The sequence below is a fragment of the Nannospalax galili genome, unplaced genomic scaffold, assembly GCF_000622305.1.
Source record: "Nannospalax galili isolate Female #2095 unplaced genomic scaffold, S.galili_v1.0 scaffold803, whole genome shotgun sequence".
NCBI classification, from domain to species: Eukaryota; Metazoa; Chordata; class Mammalia; order Rodentia; family Spalacidae; genus Nannospalax; species Nannospalax galili.
The window spans coordinates 652221-670768 of NW_008349354.1; the positions used below are offsets into that span (position 1 = coordinate 652221).

General features: G+C 39.3%; 1 protein-coding gene across 4 annotated transcripts in view; it reads right to left on the reverse strand.

The window, feature by feature from the left end:
* Positions 1-18548, reverse strand: part of LOC103744879 (24-hydroxycholesterol 7-alpha-hydroxylase) — a 119379-nt gene that overhangs the window by 60207 nt on the left and 40624 nt on the right. For all 4 annotated transcript variants that reach the window (XR_003851664.1, XR_003851663.1, XM_008846719.3 and 1 more), the window contains exon 8: positions 145-278. Coding sequence is in view for 2 of the 4 variants with exons in the window: in XM_008846719.3 (XP_008844941.1) it covers positions 145-278 (134 nt within the window). In the remaining 2 variants the exon portion in view is untranslated. The remainder of the gene's footprint in view (positions 1-144; positions 279-18548) is intronic.

Genomic DNA, 18548 nt, shown 5'->3' on the forward strand with positions numbered 1-18548 from the left:
AGTGTGTTCTGTATGATGAATACATGCAAATTTATTCAGTTATAATAAATTAAGTATATATATCAATCTAAAAATAAAATATATGATCAAAATATAGACATTTTTGAGATGGTTCATCCTATTTCAAATGAAACCAGGACTTACCAAAATTGTAACTGGCTTCACTACTTTTCTTGTAATGACACCAGGGGCTCGTAAGCGGATGGCTTCCAGAATACACCACTTAATTAAAAGGAGCTGCTTCAAGTCCTCCTCAGATACTTTCATCTTATCTTTACCTATAAAGAGAATTTTTAAAATAAAGGTGTATTAAAGATCTCGGAAAGTGTTTCATGCAGGCTCGTTAACAGAGGTTAAGCTCACTAAGGAAAGCAATACGGTTAACACAGCATGATTTTTACATCTCTTCTGTAACAGGATGATTTCCAACTTTAGTTCTAACAGCTCTATGGCCAAAACATGACCAGAACAGTCCCTGTCAGGAAAACTGTTTAATTTTTTTTCTTCCTTGTCCAAATTCTCATTGCATTTAAAGAAAAAGCAAGAAAAGACTGGCTTCTAACTGAATTCACAAAAGAGATGGAAATACTGAAGAAAACTCAGACTGAAATGAAGAAGGAAGTAAAAAGCTCAGTAAAACAATTAGAAATGACAGAAGAAAGCTCACCAACAGGAGGAATGAAACGGAGAGCAGAGTATCAAGACTGGACTATAAAGTTGAAGAATTGAACTGCTCAGCAAAGATTTTTTTAAAATTTATTTCAAGAATTCTTTTAAAAAACACGGGAATTGAATATGCAGGAAATGTGGGACACCACGAAAAGAAAAACTTTACACATCATAGGCACAGAGGAATGAGAAGAATTTCAGGTTAATGGTCTTGACCATATTTTAAACAGGATTGTAGAAGAAAAGTTCCCAAAATTAAGGAAAAACATCCCCATGCAAGTACAAAAAGGCAAATGGAACACCAAATAGACAGGAGCAGAAAAGAAATTCTCCATGGCACAGCACAGTGAAAACACTAAACGTACAGAAGAAGAACACTGAAAGCTGCAAAGAAAAAAACAAACAAGTCACGTACAAAGGAAAAGCCATCGAAATTAGAGCTGACTTTTCAGTGCAAATTATGAAAGCCAAAAGAGCCTGGGCCAAAGTATTCCCAGTTCTAAATGACCATAGATGCCAACCCAGAATACTTACCAGCAAAAATGCCTATTATAGTTGAAGGGAAAGAAAAATCTTCCACAACATGAATAGGCTGAAAGAATACATGTCCACAAAACCAGCCCTTCAGAGAACAGTTAATGCAATACAAAGAATGGAAAAAAAGGAACAGCTATACCCAAGGGGCAACAGAAAGACACTAAATGAAGGTATAATTGTAGAAACATATATGTAGACCAAGAATGAAACAGATATTAAAATGATGGCAACCAATATATATCTTTCAATAATAACTTTAAATATCAATGGACTGAACTCTCCAGTCAAAAGATACAGGCTAGTTGAATAGATTAAGAAACAAAATCCATTCTTTTATTGTCTGCAAGAAACCCATCTCACTTTCACTTAAGACAGGCACTACCTTAAGGTGAAAGGATAGAAAAGAATATTCCAAGCAAATAGCACTAAGAAACAAGCAGGAAGTGCAATTCTAATACCTGACAAAATAAGACTTCAAACTAAAACTAATCAGAATTGATAAAGAGGGTCACTTCATCCTGATCAAAGGAACAACTGACCAAGAAGACATTACAATCATAAACAGGTATACACCAAACTCTGGTACACCCAATTTCATAAAAACAGTACTACATGACTTTAGGACACAGATTAACCCCAACTCAGTAATACTAGAGGACTTCAACACCCCACTGTCTCCATTAGACAGTTCAACTGGACAAAGGATAAGCAGAGAGACATCCAAATTAAATGATACCATACAACAAATGACAGACATCTACAGAATATTCCACCCAAGCAACAAAGAATACACTTTCTATTCAGCACCCCATGGAACTTTCTCTAAAAGTGACCATGTACTGGGACACAAAACAAACCTCAACAAATACAAAAAAAATTTAAGTAATTCCATGCATTCTATGAGACCACAAAACAATAAAGCTTAAAATCAACACCGAAAGAAACCTTAGTAACTACATGAACTCATGGAGATTAAACAGCATACTCCTGAATGACAGATAGGTCAAAGAAGGAAGTAAGAAAGAAATAAAATATTTCTGGAACTAAATGAAAAGGATAATGCAACACAACAACCTGGGACATTTTCAAGCAGTCCTAAAAGGGAAGTTTATTGCTGTAAGTACCTATATTAAACAATCAGAAAGAGCACAGATAGATGACTTAACATTGCAACTCAAGACTCTGGAAAGGCAAGAACAAATAAAACCCAAATCCAGCACATGAGAAGAAATAACAAAAATCAGAGCAGAAATTAATGAAATAGAAACAAAGAAAACAATACAAAGAATCAATGAATCTAAGAGCTGGTTCTTTGAAAAGCTAAACAAGATAGACACTCAGCCCAGTTAACCAAAAAAAGAGAAAGAACAAATCCAAATCAACAAAATCAGAGATGAAAGGGGAAACATCACAACAGACACCAAAAAGATCCAGAACATTATAGGGGAATACTTTAAAAACCTATGCTCTATTAAATTTGAAAACCTAAAAGAAATGGATGGATATCTAAAATCATGGGATTCACCAAAGCTAAATCAAGAAGAGATCAACAGTTTAAGCAGACTCATAACATATAAGGAAATTGAAACAGTAATACAAAACCTCCTGACTAAAAAAGCCCAGGCCCAGATGGATTCATAGAAGAATTCTACCAAACACTTGAAGAAGATCTACATCCAGTACTACTTAAATTAAAAGATAGAAACAGAGGGAGAACTTCCAAATTCCTTCTATGAAGCCAGTATCACTCTAATACCTGAACCAGGTAAAGACACAATCAAAAAAGAAAACTATAAATGCATATCCTTAATGAACATGAATGTCAAAGTTCTCAACAAAATACTTGCAAAACATATACAGACACACATCAAAAAGATCATTCACCATGATCAAGTACGTTTATTCCAGAGATGCAGGGATGGTTCAATATACATGTCAATAAACACCATAAATCATATAAATGAGATCAAAGACAAAAATCACATGGTCATCTCAATAGGTGCAGAAAAGGCCTTTGACAAAATTCAACATGCATTCATGATAAAAGTCCTAAAGGGAATTGGACTGGAGGGAACATATCTCAACATAATTAAAGCTATATACAACAAAACCACAGCCAACATTATTCTAAATGGAAAAAAATCTGTACACATTCCCATTACAATCAGGAACCAGACAAGGCTGTCCACTATCTTCACTCCTTTCCAATATAGTGCTTGAAACTCTTGCTAGAGCAGTAAGACAAGAGAAGGAAATTAAATTGTTACTCATTGGAAAAGAGGTCAAATTATCCCTTTTTGCAGATGATATGATACTATGCTTAAGAGAGCCCAAAAATTCCAACAGAAAACTCCTACAGCTGATTGACAGGAAGGTGACAGGGTACAAAATCAATCTACAAAAATCAGTAGCCTTTCTATATACCGATAACAAGCAATTAGAGAAAGAACCCATGGAAACACTTCCACTCACAACAGCCTCAAGGAAAATAAAATATCTCAGAATAAACCTGACCAAAGACATCAAAGATGTCTACAATGAAAATTTTAAAGTTTTAAAGAGATTGAGGAAGACACCAGAAAATGATAGGACCACCCATGCTCATGGATTGGAATGATTAGTATTGTGAAAACTAACATTCTACCAAAAGCAACATAGACAATTAATGCAATCTCAACAAAACCCCTATGACATTCTTCAGAGAATTATAAAAACACATCCTAAAATTCATATGGAAGCATTAAAGACCCCAGATAGCCAAGCAACCCTGAGCACAAAGAGCAACACTGGATGGATTACTATACCAATCTCAAGCTATATTACAGAACTATAGTACTGGCACAAAATAGACAAAAACAGACACATAGATCAATGGAACATAATTGAAGACCCAAACCTGAGTACACACATTTCAGCCACCTGATATTTGACAAAGGCGCCAAGAACGCACAATGGCGGAAAGACAGCATCTTCAACAAACATTGCTGGAAAAACTGGATCTCCACCTATAGAAGAATAAAACTAGATGCTTATGTTTCACCTTGCACGAAAGTCAACTCCAAATGGATCAAAGACCTCAATGTGAAACCTGAAGCTCTGAAACTGTTAGAAGAAAACATTGGGAGTAACCTAGAAAGTGCAGGACAGGACTTTCTAAATCAGACATCAGTTGTTCAGGAATTAAGACCAACAAGTGGGACCTCATTAAACTAAAAAAGTTTATGTACCGAAAAACAACCAACCAAAAAATGAAGAAAAATACAGAATGGGAGAAAATCACCAGTGATGCATCTGACAGAGGTTTAACATTCAGAATATACAAAGAACTCAAAAAACAAAGAATCAAGAAAACAAATGGCCCGATTAAAAGATGGGCTAAAGATGTGAACAGAGAGTTCCCAAAAGAAGAAATAAAGAGGACTAAGAAACATCTTTAAAAATGTTCAACATCGCTAGTAATCAGGGAAATGCAAATTAAAACCACTTTAAGATTTCGTCTTACCCCAATCATATTGGCTAAGATCAAAAGAACAAAAGATACCAAATGCTGGCAAGGATGTGGAAAAAGGGGAATGCTCATTCACTGCTTGTGGGATTGCAAATTTGTGCATCCCTATTGAAAGCAGTGTGGAGAACTCTCAAAAACTAAAAATGAACCTACCATATGACCTGGTTACACCATTCCTTGGCATATACCCAAAGGATTCATCCTATTGAAGAGACACTTGCACAACCATGTTTGTTGCTGCCCTTTCACAATAGCTCAGAGATTGAAGCAACCTAAGTGTCCCTCAACTAATGAGTGGATAATAAAATGTGGTACATTTACAAAATGGAGCTGTACTCAGCAGTAAAGAAAGATTAAATAATTAAATTTATGGGTAAGTGGAACTAAAAACTGTTATACTAAATGAAGTAACACAGACTCAGAAAAACAAACAATGTATGTTCTCCCTCATTTGTGGATCCTAGTACCAAATCCTTATGTGTGAGAATATATCCTGATATAACTGCAGGAACCAGGAAAATGGAAAGTAACCAGGGAGGTAAAGGGAAAGAAGGAAACTGAGAAAGAAGAAGACAGGTGTTACTAAAAGTAAAATGTGTAAAATGGGGGTATTTAAATGGGAGGTGGGGAGGGAGTGTTATACAAGGAAATATGGGGATAAAGGGGGAAAAGGAGCTCAAAAGAGGTGGGACCATAGCAGATAGGAAATATCAAGGGAGAAATGAGAGAAATGGGGATACTTTATATGGGATGGTGTGGAGGGAGGGTTAGAAAGGGAGAGAAAGAGGAGAGATAAATAAAAATCATGGGTATGAACCCTACTTTACTACAAGTTTCTGATGGGATTGTAGATATGTTTTTGACTTGTCCAAGCCTCATGTTTAAAAATATATTGGTACAATACTAGGTGAAAAAATAATACCTACCTAGTATAAAATACAGAGGGAATCATATTAGTCCCAAAACCTACTTTAAAATTACATATGCATCCAAAACCTACTTTTAAAATTACATATACAGGGCCGGGCGTGGTGGTACACACCTTTAATCCCAGCACTCGGGAGGCAGAGGCAGGCAGATCTCTGTGAGTTCAAGGCCAGCCTGGTCTACATAGGGAGTTCCAGGACATCTGGGGCTACAGCTCAGAAAGACAAAAAAATACATATACAATATCTCTACATGTATCCATGTGCATATAACAAGAAACATTACCAGACAGGAGAAACCTTCCTTTGAGTTGTTGACTAAGATAGTTCAAAAGACTCCAAAAATTACCTAGGCTATTGCCATAGACCTTGATTGCCTTCCAGAATTTGAAAGTAAGACCCTATTACTGATGACAAGACAGACTTTGTACACAACATTTGGATCAATGGGGCTTGAATGGATCTAGAAGCCACCTCCACTGAAGGTTAGCTCTCATAGCTTTGGAGGGCACTAAGCAAGCTGGTAAGGGAGAATTTCAGATGATGCTCCAATCCCAGCTTCACTGCCTAATAACCACATCAATGACTGGCACAGCAAATGACATTGGTGCAGTAGTGGCACTTTTATCTTGGGGATAATCAACAGCTAACTAGTTGGACCTAAAGCCCACTCAAGGGGCGGAAACTCATGTGTGGTGCTATAAATCTAGCAAGAGACACATAGCAGAAGAGGTTGTAGATCTTAGAGAAAACCCCAAGGCTTTCACATCCATAGCAAAATGTAATTTCTTACTATGTGCAAAATATGGATCTTAAAATTTACAGACACGTATCCTAGTTACCACCCATTAAAGAAGTGCCTCTTTCAACAGAGAATAGTATAGAGTTCTATAACTGGTCATACACAGAGCTTGTCTGTAAATTACCTAAGCCTCACAGAACATAGAACAAGGGATAAAGAAAACACTAAATACATATTTTAATTCTCATCAATGAAGCTCCCTCATACAACAGAGGGCCAGGAACACAAAAGGTCACAAATGACAAAAACAAAGAATAAGTCTACAGAGTGTGGATCCTTGGACAGGACTCCTATATTAAAACCCACCCACTCAGGGCTCAGGGATCATTGCTGAAGAGGGGGTAGAAAGATTTTAAGAGCCAGGGAGGAGGTATGTGATCAAATGGAAAAAGATTCCTACAGGCTCCTGGGACCCTTTTTTTATGAACCTACAGCAATGGTGTCAGTCTTCACAACTCAAGCTGACAAAACTCAAGCTGACAAAAACCCAGCACAGAACTGTGGAAATGGACAGCAGGCCCCAATCTTAGTAGAAGAATTATTGGCAGCTGATTACTGCTGGGTGAAGAAGAGCTGATCTTCTTAAAGGAAGGGACTCTAGATAGGCTGGCTAGACCTCAGTGGATGAACTTGTACTGAAGGATGTCTGGGGACAATAACTTGACATGCTAGGCCTTAACAAAAATATAAGAATGTATGAATCCAGTGGGGGGGTGTACTATGGGTGGGTACCAATGGCGAAGGGGGCATAAAGAAAATTAAGTTGTTCTGTATGAGATGCACAAAAATTCAATAATTTTTTTTTATGTGTTTAAATTCTTAACCAACAGGGAAATACAAATTAGCACTGTTTTGAGGGGCTGGGGAGATAGCTCAATGGACAAAGTGTGTGGTGTGTAAGCATGAGGACCTAAATTCAGATGCCCAGCACCCACGTAAAAACCATGCATGGTAGCACACCTGTAATCTCAGCACTGAGGAGGCAGAAATAGGAGGATCCCTGGTGTTCACTGGTCATCCAGCCTCGCAGAATCAATTAGCTCAAGGTTCATTAAGAATCCCTGTCTCCAAAAATAAGTTGGAGAAGTGATTGAAGGACACATTTGTCATTGACTGGCCTCCACATTCACATACACAGAAAATGTGCATGCACCTGCACACATAGGTGCACATACACACACATACACTACGCATACCACACACACACACACACACCACTGCTTTGAGATTCCATCTCATCCCAATAAGAATGGCTACCACCAAAAATGCAAAGGAAAATAAATGTTGGTATGGATGTGGGGCAAGAATACTTACACACTGCTGTTGGGAGTGTAACTGCTATAGCCACTATAGAAATCAGCATGAAACTGCCTCAAAAAACTAAAACTACCAACTGATGCAAAGTATACTCCCAAAGTCAGCATGTGTGGTGGCTTGAATGAAAAATGTCCACCATAGCACAAGTATTTGAACACTTGATATATGGTCCCCAACTGGAGGCACTGTTTGGGAGACCTCATGGAACCTTTAGGAGGAGTGGCCTTGTTGGAGGAAGCATGTCGCTGGGGGTAGTTTGAGAATTCATAGCCTTGCCCCACTTTGATTTTGCCCTTTCTGTTCCCTGTGCCCGCCTCTGCTGCCACATCTCCCCCACCATGAGGGACTCTTATCCCTCTGGAACGTTAAGTGCAAATAATTTCTTCCTTCTATAAGTGGCCTCAATTGTGGTATTTTATCACACCAACAGAAAAATAACTAATACAACATGCCACAGAGATACATGCACATATATGTTTATTGCTGCACTATTCACAAAAGCCAAGATATTGAACCGATCTAGAGGCCCATGAGAAGAAAAAATGCTTAATGAGAATGTGGTATTCACACACAATGCAATTTTATTCAGATGTAAAGAATAATGAAATGGAGTTCACAGGAAAATGTATTAAACAAAATAAGCCATGCTGAGGAAGACAATATCATGTGTTTTCTCTCATATGCAGAATCTAGATTTAAATTTATACATGTATACATCTAGATGGTCTATGTATACACACATATATGTGTTATATATGATATACATATATATATATATGCATGGGAGAAGAAAGGGGACTATGAAAGAAGAGATTTAAAGGGAAGGGGAAGGAGAAATAAGAGGATAATTGGATACACACACACACACACACACACACACACACACATATATATATTCATGAAGGGGAATTTCAGAGAGGCTATCACTGAATAGCCCAGGCTGGCCTTGAAGTCATGATTCTCCATGTTCATCCTGAGTGCTGGGATTGCAAGCATGCACCAACCTACCTGACTCTTTTATTCTTCTTTTAAGGATCTATTTCAGAAGACCTAAGAGAGCATTAAGGTAGAGCCAGTTGGGGCATTGGCTATGGCTGTAATGAAGAGCATGTTTTCTAAAACGTGCGCCAGACTTTCCTAAGCTGACAGGCATGCTTTAGTAGATGAAGGTAATTAAAAAAGGATTAGAGGTCAATTTAGATTTCCCTTGTCATGACCAGGGAATTTCAGACAGTTGAGATCATTTAATGAATGACATTTCAAGAAAAAAAAAATTGAAATTTGAAAACTACTTAACACAGCTTTGAATTTGGTTTTGACAGTTCTTGCTTAGTAAAAGTCAACACTGTCACTTTAATTCAGTGAATCTATTCCTCATTCCTTTTTCTTCTTGACTATGTAGGCAGTGTGGGGGTGAATCAGGTAGGGTGCTGAATCCATATCCCAGACTCTGTACAAAGCTATTATAATACAAACCTGTTCTGCAGTAGGGGGTCAATCAGTGTGGCATGGGTGACCTTTTGTATCAGTAGTACCCATGTTTCTGAGGAGTCAGGAGCAAACATTCTTGGTTAGTGGAGTCTGGGAACCAAGGCTTTTGCCTCTGGCTCCATGAATGTCCAAGGGTTCTCCTGCATTAATTCACTTCAACAGTCTCTTGAACACCAATTAGACATCAGCAACTGAGTACGGGTCTGACAACACTATAATTAAGGCAGAACTATTACTTGTAATATACCTGATCTAATACGAGGGTAAGGGAAAAGTGCACAGTTGACTGGTACATTCTGAAGACAAACTCTTCCATGAGATGTAAAATATTTCAACATAGTTAAAAGTAGATACAGTTCATGACCAACTAGAAAAAAAAAAAAACACTCTGTAAATTCTTCTCTAGAATCAATATGAACAAATACCTCTTTTTTTCCTTTTGTGATAGCTACATAACAGCTAGGCTAGCCTCAAACTCAAAATCCCCTGCCTCAGTCTCCTGATTGCTGGGATTACAGGCCTGCATCACCAAGCTCTGCTAATATCTATTTAGTTAATAAACAGTACAACTTCAATATGGGGAGATGTCAGAAGAAAGAACAAAGGAAGGAAGGAAGGTTGTGGAAAATACGGTAAAGTTCAAATAAATTGGTTTGTTTCAGCAGGTGGGTGAAGCCCTGGAATGTTGTAACTAGAGTTAACAACAGGAAATTCTGGTGGGAACTCAGAAGTTGGAAAGGTTAAAAGGAATGCTGCAATAAAGACTGTGCTCATAAGGTTCCTGAGGTTTCACACAGGTATGAGGGGTGTACTGCTTTCTTTCTACCATGAGATGAGCAGCTCTGCTCCACCACACCCTTCTGCGGCGATGCACCATCTCACTGTAACCCAGAACCGATGGAGCTGGTCAACTGTGGACTGAAATCTAAGAAACTGTGAGCCAAGATAAGTCTTTACTCCCTTAAGTGGACTCTTGGGTATCTTCCACCATGACAAAAGTCCACTTAGAGTATCAGTTGACATTGGAGATTATGATAAGAGGTCCCCGTCCCTCTATCCAATCTTGAGATGTACCCCAGAAGTGTCAGGTACTCTCTCTCTCTCCTCTCTCTCTCTCTCTCTCTCTCTCTCTCTCTCTCTCGGCACATATGTATGAGATGCATGAGTATGCATGTGTATGCTCACCTGCTTGCCTATGTGTACACATGTGGAAGCCAGAGGCTGACTTTGGATGTCTTCCTCTATAGCCTGTCTTACAAGTTCAATCTTTCCCTGAATCTGGAGCTTACTGTTTTGTCTAGACTGACTTGTCCAGATGGCCCCTGGGATCTGCCTATCTCTACTCTCACTCCAGCTCTAGGGTTATAAGCATGTGCAGTCACACCTGACTTTTTACGTGGGTGTTAGGGATCCCTCCTGAGTACTCATGCTTAGAGTAGGCACTTCATCCACCAAACCAGCTCCCCAACCCCATTCTGTCCCGAGCACTCCCCTAAGCCATAGTTTTTCTGCATTCACCTTGCTCTGCAAGCCTGGCACAAAGGCCTCTCAGAGCACACTGACCAATACTGAACTCTTATCTTTCCCCACTGAAATAAAGTAACTCCCCACATAAGCACATTGTTTTATGACAGACCATGAGAGCAGTGTGTCAAACTTCTTAAGCTCCAAATCTAGCAATCCTCCCCTGTTTGTTGTGTGATATAACACAAAGCATACATTTGGCTCCTTGGCGCAGATCTCTTTGGACCTTGGCAGTCTACTGAGTGATAGTGGAGAGAGAAATATCTTTTACCCATACCTGAGTTTATGCTAATGAGGTGATGCTGGAAGAATGGGGGACAGCTGTCCAAAGAGCCAATCATGTGGTTAGAAGACTGGAATTTTCAACCCTGCCCCAAACCTTGACATCAGGGAAGGTGAGAGGAGATGGAGATTTAATTTCTAATAGCTAGTGATTTAATCAACTTATACCTATGCTGGTTAGCTTCCAAACAAAGTCTATAATGAAGCCTGTGGGTTTGCGACTACATTGATATTCTAGGAAAGCAACATATACCAGCTCCATAGGGCAAGACATTCACACTCATGGGCCCCCCCTTCAAGATGTTTCTCTCTTTATATGGTTATTCATCTGTATCATGTGTAACATCTTTCATCATAAACAGGGAAGAGTAAAATAAAGCATGACTCAACTCTGAGGAGAGGATTGTGGAAACCCTTAATTTGCAGCCAAGTTGGACAGAGTATGGTTGACCTTGGAACACCACCAATGTGGTGTTTTGAATGACAAGAGTCCCCCACAGTTTCAAGTATTTGAACACTTAGTATATGGTCCCTGTTTGCGGTGCTGCTTGGGTAGGTCATGGAACCCCTGGGAGGAGTGGCCTTGCGGGAGGGAGCACGTCCCTGGGGCGTGTTTGAGAGTTCATAGCCTTGCCCCACTTCCAGCTTGTGCTCTGCTTCCTGCTAGTATGTGAAGATGTGAGCACTCAGCCCTTTGCTCCCGCCACCTCCTGCCAGGCCTCCCCACCATGATGGACTCCTAACCCTCTAGAACTGAAAGCCCAAATAAACTTTTCCTTCTATAAGTTGCTTGGTCATGGTGTTTTATAATGGCAACAGAAAAAAAAAAAAGAATACATCATCTAAAGCAGGAAAAGTATTGCGGGGTTGAGCCCTTAACTTTAGGGTTTGCACTAAGTCTAGGGAACTAGTGTCAGAACGGAATTAAATTCTAGAGCACACAGTTGGTTTCTGAAGGGGATGAAAGAATTTCCTGCTGTGGAAAGACAGTGCCAGTGTTTTCCTGTTGGGAGATGAAACCCTATATTTCCCTCTCATCTTACACAGAATCCTGCAGACTATGTGACCTTTGTACATCATCCAACCTGTTTACCTCACTCAGTTGGCTTACCTAAAATAAAATGGGACTATTGACATTATCTGCCCTATAGAATCATTGGCAGGATGAAAAGGTAAATATATGTAAAGGTCTTAAAAATTATAACTGGCAAATGGTAAAAACTCAGCAAATGTTACCCACCATTGTGACTCCCTCCGCCCCTTTGAGCAGTTTGATGACTCCCACTCTCCCTTCAGATCTCAGGGAGAGCATCTTCTCAGAGATCCCTTTCCGACTCCCCCAGCCATCTTTCTGTTCATTGCCATGCCAGTCTATACTTTTATGGCTCTCACTGATACAGGAATTAGTTTAGCTGAAATATTATCTATTGTAAGGCTTTCCCAAACATTGAATCACTGTATTTGTTTCAGAATCTTGCCTCTCCTTTTCTTTCATGTATACCTACTCATACAATGCCTTGCACATGAAAAGCACTCCTTACATTAATAATGAGCAGATAAAGACTGAACAAATGGACAGATGTCTAAAATAACAGCAGAGAAGATCAACTTAAAAGACTACAGCTTACATGTAAATGGGAGAGATTTAGAGAAGTCAAATTTAAAAGTTTGAAGAAAAACATGAAAAATGTTTAAATGAAATAGAATGTAGTAAAAACCTTTGCACATTCGAGACCAGTGGCTTTCCAACAGGAAGGATGCATGACCCAAGAAGCGACAGTTCTAGTGAGCTCCCCAGTGATATGGGCCAGGAACTGTACTTTGAGAAACACAGTGATAGATTAAAAGATACAGAAGGCAGCTGTGGCACCATCTCAGTGGTAGAACACGGGCTTAGCATGCAGAAGATACAAATGACAGAAAGTATGAACTCCAGTGGGGGACTATGGAGGGTGCCAAGGGGGAAGGGGGTATAAAGATGATTTCCTATATGAAATACACAAAAATTCAATTAAAATTTTAAAGAAAAAAGAAATCTAGATCAGAAACTGCATGCATGTATTGACAATGCATACCACTCACCTTGCTTTAGTCAGCACAAATATGTGAGAAAGGAATTTAATATCTTATATTGGACCATAAAACTAGGGAATGTGTTTGTTACCTCTGATTTTAATTCAAAATTTTTAACTTTTTTTTTAAATCACATTTTGTTTATTTATTTTGTGTGCCTGTGTATGTGTCTGGGCGCATGCATGTCACAATGCATGTGGGAAGGTCAGAAGACAACTTTCAGGAGTCAGTTCTGACCTTCCACAATGTGGGTCCTGGGGATTGAATTCAGGTCTTTAGACTTGGCAGCAGGTACCTATACCCTCTGAGTCATTTCACTGGCCTCCAGTTTTATGTATGTATGTATGTATGTATGTATGTATGTATGTATGTATGTATGCATTTAGAAACAGGTTCTCCCTGTAGCCCCAGATTACCTTGAACTTGCTATATAGACCAGGCTGGCTTTAATCTCAGAGATCTGTTTGCCTCTGGCTCCCAAGGCATGTACCACAACCATGCCTGGCTCAATTTTATAATTTTTATAACTACAAAGATGTCATCTCCCTCCCAATAATAGTGCTAATTTGCCTTCTAGAGGCTACCAGATGGAATCAAGTGTGTGTCTATATCTATATTGACCTTGTGCTTCTCCCTGTGTGAGGGCACAAAGTATGATTGGTGAACTATGACTGTACTCATTTGCTTCCTGTTGACTGTGATAAAATACTGACCAAAACCAACTTAAAGACAAAAGGGTTTCCTGCATCTTACACTTCCATGTTACAGTCCATCACTGAGGGAAGTTAGACAGGAACTCAAGGCCGGAACCTGGAGGCAGGAGCTGAAGCAGAAACCATGGAGGAACGCTGGCTTGCTCCTCTGGACTGTGCTCAGCCTGCTTTCTTGTACAACCCAGGATCACCTGCCCAGGGTGGGCACACCCACAGAGGGCTGGGCCCTCTCACATCACTCAATAATCAAGAAAATGCCTCACAGGCATGTCTGTTGGCCAGTACAATAGAGAAAATTCCTCAGTTGAGGTTTCCACTTCTCAGGTGTGTCAAGGTGACAATTGAAGCCAACCATGACAATGATGACCATATTTGTGCAATACAGTGGCAGAAAAAGTAGAGGCCACAGAAACTTTATGGTTATAACATCTAAAATACAAACTTCCTGGCCTGGTACAGAAAAAGTATACCTGCCCAAGGGAACAAGCTCTTGGTCCACTCCTTTCCATATCTCCTATTGCTCAAAGTCCAGGTTTTACTCCAGTTTTTGAATTTTACAAGTACTATAAATTCTGTGAAATCTTCACTGTTGTGTCATTTCTATACCCAAACCAAATATACTTGACCTACTCTGTAAAATGCAGTTATAAGAGAAAATATAGTCTACATCATCAGCGAAGAAACATGTTTGTTTGGATTATTCTCACCTCAGTGGTCTTCAGATTGTCCCACATAATTACTGTGCAGGGGAGCAGGCATGTTAAGGAAACCCATTCCTTGATACTCAATTTCCATATTTACTCTTTTCTAAAACAAGTCTAAGAAAACACCATGGTCTATTCCTCCTTCGCCATTCCCTGTACACAACTGCCTTTTCCTCTCTTTGCAGTAGGGTATCTTACTCTCAGCCCTCTTGATTTTAATTCTGCTACATGTTCCCTGAGGTACAAACATCTCCTGGGTATCAAACAAAAAGGGAGATTAGATTATCTAAGAGAAAAGTCCTTGGAATTCAAGTAAAACAGGTATGGGAAGGATTCCTGAAAGCAGATGCATGCCATTTTGTCTCTTTATATAGCAGCCTTGCTCACAACTGGTATCTGTTTCCATGTATGTCCTCCTATGTAATTAACAGAATTAGATTCAAGTAGGCTGTCAAAGTAATGCATGTTGACATGCTGTTAGAAATGAAAAAAAAAGTGGATTATTTCTGTTCGAAATAAGTTGGCTTGGTTGGGTGCTTTGAAAATAAAGACTGATTTAGGGAATTAGATGACAAGGCATCCATTTTTTCATAAATCAATGAACTAGATTTCTACAGCATTTGATGGTTAAATATTTTACATATACCAGGAAGACAGACAATATATCAGAAATGGCCAACCTTTTGTAAATAGTTAAATGAATAGTTCATGAATTTTAGACATCAACCTGAAAATGGGGGGGGGGATAAAAAGTTCTTCTAAAATATCTGAGAGGAAAAGAAGAGAGAGGGAAGGAAGGAGGGAGGGAAGGAGGGAGGAAGGGAAGGAAGGAGGGAGGGACTATTCTCTAATGGCATATGTTAACAGATGAAACCCTGTTGTAGAAGTCCTGCAATGTGGTGAGACCAAACTGAAAAGGAATGTCTTTTGGATTGTGCAAAGCTAGGAACATGAGGTTGGGTTTTTAAACATATTTTATTTATTATTTTTATTTTATATGTATGAGTGTATTGCCTGAATGTATGTTGTGCAATTCTGCGGAGGTCAGAAAAGGGCTTTGGATTCCCCTGGAACTGGTGTTAAGGACAGTTTGTAGCCTCCATGTGGGTGCTGGGAATTAAACCCCGGTCCTCTACAAGAGCAATCAGTGCTCTTAACCCCAGAGCCATCTCTCCAGCCCCAAGGTTGGATATTTTTAAGAAGAGAAAGAAGTTGGAGACACAGAGAGAGGCAGAGGCATCTTGTCCCTGCAATCCCAGTTCCTGAACTGGCTTTCTGTCTGCTCTTTTCCCTTTGTGTTCTCTGCTTGTTTTCTACATTATAAAAATATTAAAAGTGTGAGACAAGAAGAAGAAAAGTTATACCGTGGTCATAAACTACTTAAAATTAATGTCTTATCTGGTATTCAGCATCCCAGAGCTGCCTTGACCATCTGCAGGGTGATCAGTCACTTGCTGTGGACATAGGGCTCTGCTGGAATTAAACAGTTATGGTAAACTGAAATGGGGCTAGGGAGAGGTTTGGTGATGAGGACTAGAAATCTGAGATCTGATTTAGGACTCAGACCATTCCCTCTTTATCATGAAAACCAAGGAAGACCCAGCTAGGTAAGGTCCTTTATACACAGATATTAAAAATAAGTTAGCAGTGGCCTATAATTTGGATTCTAAATCTTACTTTTCCAAAATACTGGTTTTTCTCTAAAAACTCATTCTGAGAAACTACACTGGACAACTTCATCAAACATCCCTTTATTTTTCTGTTTTAATTTATTATTGCTATAGCATATGGATAATAAATATTTCTCTACTTAACCATGGGTAGGTGGTGCTCCGCAGACAGGATTTATGTTTGAAATCAGATTTGGAGGATTCCAATCTGACCCATTCTGATGGTTCATCTTCACTGTCAACCTGACAAGAGTGACCTAGGTGACATACCTCTGGGTGTGTCTGTGACAGCACTTCATAGAGGCTTAACTGAGGAGGGAAGTCACATCCTGAATATAGGTGGCCCCATCCTTTGAGCTGGGGTCCCAGATTCAATTAGAAAAAAAAAAAAAAGAAAAAATTGAGGAAGCAAGCTGAGCGCCAGCATTCACCTCTGTCTGCTTCCTGGCTGTGTCACAATGTGACCAACCCTCCTACACTTTGGTCACCCTACTTCTTTTGTCATGCTGGATTGATTTCTTCAAAGTATCAGCCAAAATAAACCCTTCCTCTTACAAGTTCTTTTGTCAGAAATTTTGTTGCATTAATGAGAAAATAGCTAATTTGCCCACCTGTTCTAACACAGTGGTAAATCTAGCCCTGAAAGACTAGCTGAAGTTCATGACCTCCTTTAGAACAAAAAGATTTTGTCATAAGTATCACTATTAGACTATTTGAATTGTAAAAACATCTTACATTGCATTGCATAATACAGAACTAAAGCTTGTTTCCAGTGGAAAATATTTAAAACTATGGCCTATAAATGTATAAATGATGTGGAAAACAGGTGTTTTGACCACTTATTTTTAGTTCCTCAAATCCCAGTGTGATGTGGGAAAAACAGACTGCATTCTTGGGCCAGATAAAGGAAAACAAAGGAAATATATTACGTTTTCAAACATCTTTAGGATAAAAGACCGTTTTTACTGAGACTCTCAGAAATGGCTCTGCACCCATACTGTGAGTATTTCAATGCACATCTGTGGTTTGTTCTAATGCTGTGGCTCTAAAATTAGAAGTCTCCACTTGGGAGAATGCCAGGCTAATCAGAAGGGCTGGAGCCCAACGGAGACGGAGACCACTACAAAAGACAGACCAGGAAAGGAGCTAAGGGTGATCGTGGGTAAAATTTGGAAACCATCTGCTTAACTCTTCGCATAAAGGCAATAAAATCAAACCTTAGGATATTTGAAACCCAATAAAAGAAAGGATGATTCTTGCATTCTGAAATAGCAAAAAAATAAAATAAGTAAATAAATAAATAAATAAATAAATAAATAAAAATAAAAGGGAAAGAAAGAAAAGCTTTTAATATACCACATATAGTTTTGAGATTAAGGTCATAATTACATAGAAACTATAAATTATATTTGCTAAGGATGAATAATGGATTGGCATGCTATGAACTTGCCACCTATCTGTTGAGATCAGGCTATACCCTGGTCTACCTTACTCTATAGTGTAAACCATTGGTTTTCAGACTCTGTCTTGTCTATGGAGACTTCATTTTGAAATGCAGGAGAACTATGAATCTTGGGAGACACCAGAGCTGCACCATCCATCTGACACCCCCCACATGGAACAGACTGTTAAACAACTTATTTCCTGGGAGTAGAAAGGGGGCCACCTTACACATTTATTGGGGTGAACAGAGACAGTAGGGGCATATCAGTATATTAAAAATTTTTATCAGGAAAATTAGACCTAACAGGTTATCGGGTACACAGATAGAGGTAAGGCTAAAACTCCCTTACCTGACCTTAAAAAGAGGTAGATATATAGCTCTGTGATAGCAAGAGCCCCCAGCATCTTGTCACCTGACCACCTAGTATATGTACAAAGGACCAACAGAGAACTCCTGACTATCCCCAGGGCTTCAGGTGAGGTCCATCATTTCTACTGATGTAGCCTACTCAATTGCTGTCTTCCCATTGTCCTGTTTGCCTGCTGGACCTGCTCTCCATCTGTCTGCCCATTCCTTCACCTGGACCTAGACCTGCCTATGCACCTCTGCAGCTGGACTCAGTTCTGCAGGTTAGTTCTCTAACCTGTGACCAGCCAGGGCCTCGCCCACGACAGTTTCTTCCCTGTGCTTCAGTTCATTTGTATCTTATCAACACAGATGCTGTTTATGTTTCTACCAGCTTCCCATCTTCTCAGCACTTCTAAAACCTATTGAGCTCTGCTGTGGCCTTTTAACTCTTTAGAGCCATTCTATTAAAAAAACACACACACATACACACACATTATGATGTGTAATATGTGAGCTCAGATTTAACTTCAGTTATTAAGA